Source organism: Rhea pennata, chromosome 7 (assembly GCF_028389875.1).
Source record: "Rhea pennata isolate bPtePen1 chromosome 7, bPtePen1.pri, whole genome shotgun sequence".
NCBI classification, from domain to species: domain Eukaryota; kingdom Metazoa; phylum Chordata; class Aves; order Rheiformes; family Rheidae; genus Rhea; species Rhea pennata.
The window spans coordinates 3,417,151-3,423,150 of NC_084669.1; the positions used below are offsets into that span (position 1 = coordinate 3,417,151).

Genomic DNA, 6,000 nt, shown 5'->3' on the forward strand with positions numbered 1-6,000 from the left:
TCCAGTCTGAGAGGTATATTTAAACACAAGCTACTTACCTGCTGGTCTCTGCACTTAGAGTAGTCCTCGGCTGCAATCTTTGACTGTACCAATCAACTATTCTCCTGAAATAATAGTTAAGCACATGCAAATACCCTGCGGAACCAAAGTCCTACACATTCCCAGAGAGCTACGGCATAGCATATATTGTAGACTGTAAAAACACATCTTTCTTTTGCCTTCTAGTGGCCATTGAGACAGCGACGAATGGATTCTTATTTTACCATATATTGTCATTTCAGATGTGAGTAAAACAGTTAAAGAAAAAAAATAACAAAGGAATGGCTAAATTTAATATTAAACAATCTTTCTTTTGACTGACAAACAGCTTTTTCTTCTTTCAGCTGTGCTCACAAAGCAAACAGGTACGTAAGCGCAAGATTCACAGACACCATAAATCAGCACAGCACAACTGAAATCAGTGAAACGCTGCAAGTTTACACTGACCAGGGTGTCTGGCCACACATTCTGATTTAATCACTTTACTTGCTTTTTCTTTCACTATTTGTATTCAACTGCAGCCTCCAATACTGTCATCATCTTATCACTAAAACATAACTCATTTTACAAGTTATCTTTATCATGGCAAATTCAGCTCGGTATTTTCATTTTTCCCTACTGAAATGGAGCTGGGTTCACCTTCGGCTCCCTCTGCCACAGTAATTCTTGTTAACACCCCTCCTTTGAGTGGTGTGTCACCTCGGACTGGCTTTTCTCTCAGCAGGCTAACACAGGTAATCCTGTTCAGTTCCTCTCTGAACAGCATGAGGAAGATGATATCCCTCCTTTGCCAGTGCATTTCAGGCAAGAACCTTCTTTGAGGTGCTTTTGCAAAACAAGCCCAGGAAGCTAATTAAAACATGAGATACCTGATGGCTTTGCAGGAGCTCAACATTATGATTTCTTTCTGGCACACTTGTAAAAAGAGTTAATGCAAACACTGAAAAGAGTACTTCTCCGAATACAGAGACTGCACGCATTAAACACTAAGCTGCTGATATAAAACTGGACAAAGAAATCCATCCATACATGTGGATTTTGTGCGGAAGAACTGAAGCTCTGTAGAGAAAAAAAAATGGCTGGGAAAAAGCAAAGAGAGCGCATGTAGCGAAGCCTTTATCGAAATGCCACCTGATAGTCAAGCCGCACTTCCTTTTTGCGAGAGCAAATGTTGGCCATGAGAAGCAAGAAAACAAAGGAATCCTCAAAACGAGTCCAGAGAAGTTGAGCTGTATCATGAGTGAGTAATTCATGCATCGGGCTGCCTGTCTGAATAAATCATTCAGGGGATTCTCAGCTAAATTACACTGGCAAGCTCTTCATGTTTCTCTTTAGTCAGCTTGACTACTGGTCTGCCATAACCTTACTAGTAAAGAAAAAAAACAGTCTGACTTCTTGTTTTTTTAGAGAAAGCATGACCATGCAGTTCAAATAGTAGAGGGATCTGAAGTAAGTTTCTAGATGTATCAGAGAGTCTATGTGACTTGAACAAGTCACTGAATCTGTTCCACTTCATGATGAAAAATTTCCCACAGTGTTGGCACAGTTGATCAGATATTACAGCAGTGACTTAGGCAGCTTAATTATCTCCAAACACAGATTTTTAATACAGAACCTGGTTTTCTGGAGCAAACAATCCTACTTTAACTATGTAGCTGGTTAAAATTTAAGTTAAATGAAAATCACTACTACTTTAGACTTTTTCATTCTAGAATACTTTTTAAATTTGGTATCTTGGTCATTTTGCAAATAGTATTTTTTTATTAGATGACAAATAGACCTTTCTCCCTTCTTCTCTTCTTTTTTCTAAGATCAGTAAAACTTTATGTTACTACATTGGCAGTGTTTCAAGGACCACACAGAAGAGACATCAGCTCATGCCTGACAGCAGATGACTTCTGTTCTTTATTAATGAATCATTTAATTCCACAGAATGAAAGCACAGCTGCATCGCTAAAAGTATTCCACAAATACTCCCACTTCAAACTGGACTCAAGCAGTTTGGTTCTATGGTCATCTACATTTGCATTTTAAAGTCAGTTCTATGATTTCCAGCTTTTTACAAAATCTCTCACAATTTTATGAATTTTTTTCTTCATTTACTACCAACTAATCATTAACTGTAACATAGATACACCCAATATTTCTGAAATAAAGAATCAAAAGAATCAACACCCCTGAAATACACCCTCAAACCTTTATTTTAACATGTAGAGACATGTTTATTAAAAATGTTAAGCCACAGCTACCCTGAACTCATCTTTGACATAACTCAGTCATTATTATGATAAATATGCTACGTCAGTTACAGAGATTAATATGACTGTATGTTCTGTAACAGGAAAGCCACAAACCAAACCCTCCTCGGAAGCCTTTACCTGCAGATCCTCTGAACAAAACTCGTTACAACAGCGTATGCACACCAGCGCCTGGACAGACAAAAGCTCTGCCTCAGATTACTCCAGTAAGGTTAGTCCTGCTAATCAAAATGTTTGGTTTGATCTGAAACAATTTCTTCACTGAGAGTTATAAAGTGTTTTAGCGCAGATCTGATATACTCTTGGAAAAAGCAGCATCTGTTAAACTCAATGATTTAATAATTCAAGTAAGAATTCCCTCCCTCACTTGCATAAAGACATTAGCGTGCTGTTGTCATACAGCAGGTAGTGAAGAGTTCTGCAACCAACGAAACCAAAGCTTGGTTTTCAAGTTTCTGTCATAAATTCGATTACGTGCAAATTCTCTGACGTCTAACAATGGACGAGTCCAAGAAGCAATGGAGACGCAGAGTTTTTCTCATTCTCCCAGCCCACAAATTCTCATGAACATAGTACTGGTTAGGCAGCTAGCTATCCTTTTGTCAAATTTTGTTGCATTTTTGTTTAAACTAACTACTGAGCCAAAACTGACACACAGATAAGAACAGTCAGGTGGAGCTGTATAAACCTTATTTCTGTAGGAAAACAGATTAAAAAGAATGAGCCTCATTCTAATCGCATATACATAAAGAGATTATGCAGTAACTAGTGCTGAGAGCTATACAACAAACATTTTCTGTTTGCATGTAAAAAATATGCAGTACTGGACTGATTCTCAGTGTGAAAGTATATCAGCATAATTGCACCAACTTCCACAGAACTATGAGAATTTATGCCAGATACAAAAGTTTGGCTTTAAGCATCTAGCAAACTGCTCATTGAATAGAATTCCTTGCAAAAGAGAGGAGTTAATAAGCACCATTTTCAAGAGAAACAAAGCTCCTTCAGGAAAAGACTTACCCACTCAGGAGACCTACAGAATTAGGCTGTCTGAAGATGAACTGCCAGTAAAATCAATTTTCTGTCCATATACTTCACAATGGAAGAACATCAGTTTATATCATCTGAAAATATAACCCAAAATATTCAGAAAACATAAACTGTACACTTCCAAAAAGAGATAGTTAAAATGTCACTCTTGAAGTGAAGTAACTATCCCCACTGGAGAAGCAGACCATAAAAATGTAATCAAGACAAATCTGCAGGTTCCAATTCTCTCCACAATGCATGCAAGACAATATACAGTAAGTCTGTACATGGATTATTTCACCAAATCAAAAATGTTTTAATGGCAAAAATTGCTTATAAAGAAATTCTGTCATTACTTTATGTTTCAGCATTATCAGAAAGCAATCCATTTGGTAATAGCACAGAAATATAGCATCACTAAAGATAAAAAGGATAGGGAATGTAGAAATCTCATTTTATTAAAAAGAATGTGTGTGTGCATATATGTATTCATCAGAACATACAGTGAATAAAATGGATAGGGAAGTAAGGAAATGAGGCAAATAACTTTAAATAATAATAGCAAACACTTTGAGTAAGTGTTCCATCATAAATGCAAAAATTGCTTGAAGAATTTGTGGCTTTTTTGGTACAAAAACTCTTACCACTAAACAAAAATGCTGTCAGTCGGTACAATCCAGATACTTTTATATGATGAAAATTGTGTGACAAGATGATTTTTGAAGTATGTACAGTCCCTATATAAATACACGTAAGGGACAAACAGTTCAGTTGTAGATCACAGTGCAGACTGCCAGTCTCAGTAGCACAAAAAGGCCTAATATTCCGATTGCAACTTCTTTTACAGTACCTCTTTGCATACCCAGCTGACTGAACAATATCAGAGAGTAATGTTGTACAACAATATCGTACTAAGAGGATGAAAGGATTGCTACTTTAGTGAGCAATTGCTGATATCAATTTAAAAGATTTTCTTCCACCTCTTTTTAGTAGCTGAGATCATTCCCCACTTCTTTTAACCGGGTATTTGATATGCTGAGCCTTTTTAAAATTGATTTTCCCAAGACCATACCAATTGTACTATAAGAATCTAATAATTATTGAGCCACACGGTTTCCCAATTACCCTGCAAACAAATATCTAATCTTTGAAGAGTTTCCTCCCAGGATTTTCATGCAATTCTCTGCGCATCTAAAATTTCTGACTTTGCCACTGGCTTAGCTGCGATACTGTTACCTGTTGTTTACAGAGGGATTCTAATTAAAAAAAAAAAAAAAAAAAAAAAAAAAAAAAAAAAAAAACAGGTTTTGCAGTCATTCTTATTTTCTTACCTAATGGTCTTCAGTTTCCTATGAATAAAAAATGAGCAGTGAGGAGGAATAATATTTTAAGCCATGGGAATTTCACTACTGAGGCACTTCTCAATTAAAAATAGAAACAGTTAGTTTCTTAATGCTTCTAGTAAGACCACAAGGATCAATTCTGATCAAGTTCCTCACTGTGAATTCTATACACTTGAATAAAATCTTCTGAAAGCAATAGTGTTTCAAGCTGGCTACCTGTACTGCTTTAAGCTGACTGCTGCTCTACAAGATTAAGTAGCATTTTTGAAGGGCTGCAAAACTGATGAACACCCATCAACCTGAAGAGTTTCAAGCAACATTTGGAACACTGAGCGATCTTATGCTGCTGGTCAGACAGCAATTAACACGGGAACGGGCATGTCTGAGGGAAGCAAAAGCAGTCTGCTGCTACCACTTGAAAATTTTAAACAACACTTTTGTATTTTCTTTCTTTCCAACAGGCCTGCTCCTAAGCATCCCCCACAGGTACACAGGTCTAGCAACACTGCTGACGTGAAATGAGTAGGAGATCTGACACCTTTATTTTAAAAAGTGAAGACAGATGTTTGCACTACCTTTAAACTCCAGCTGGAGTTCATTTGTATGACAATACTTAGAATTTTTAATGTTTAAAACAGCATAATTTTTAAGAATTCTGAGCTACTGCCTTTGGTGCTGTGCTGTGCTATGGTGCTCTGTATACTTGCTCAGGTACTTGTAAATTATTAATTTATGTTGAATATTTATTACAGTGCAGTGCACTGTAGTAGATATTTTTACCATAGCTGAGTTTTCCTAAGGAGGAAGCCTTTTTTTGTAATATTTTAGTGAACTTGAATAATTCTGCTCTATTGGTCCTATGTAGAGTGTTTAGTTTTGATCTGTTCTTTATGGAGTACTGATACTCACGGATAAATCAAATGTATAAACTCCATCTCAATGGTTTATAACAAAATTTTGAATGAGAACATCAGGGTAAAACATCTTTTCTGGAACACAACGAAGTGCCTGATATCTGCACACAGATAATAGCATGTGTATTAACCAGAGTAATACTCAAGTGTTAGCAGTTGTACTGTAGCTTCAATTTTCATGTTACTGTTTGAAATTGTGAAGAAATCTGTGCTGAAAGAGGATGCACTCATTTTTGACAAGTTCTCTTACTGAAAAAGTACTGTATATCATTACACTATTTTGTAACCTCATTTTCCTCAAACACAATATGGTTAGTACATATTAATGCAGATATCAGGCCTTCCAGTGACATTACATTTTTGATGCATTGGTCATTAAAATCAGTCTACACTCTGTAAGGTTGCACCATCTCACTA

The 6,000-nt window shown here is 36.4% G+C and overlaps 1 protein-coding gene across 1 annotated transcript in view; it reads left to right on the top strand.

The window, feature by feature from the left end:
• Nucleotides 1-5,360, top strand: part of ADAM12 (ADAM metallopeptidase domain 12) — a 188,114-nt gene extending 182,754 nt beyond the window's left edge. The window contains exons 22-23 of the mRNA XM_062579862.1: nt 2,381-2,508; nt 5,131-5,360. Coding sequence (XP_062435846.1) covers nt 2,381-2,508; nt 5,131-5,191 — 189 coding nt within the window. The 3' untranslated portion in view covers nt 5,192-5,360. The remainder of the gene's footprint in view (nt 1-2,380; nt 2,509-5,130) is intronic.
• The last annotated feature ends 640 nt before the right edge of the window (nt 5,361-6,000 follow it).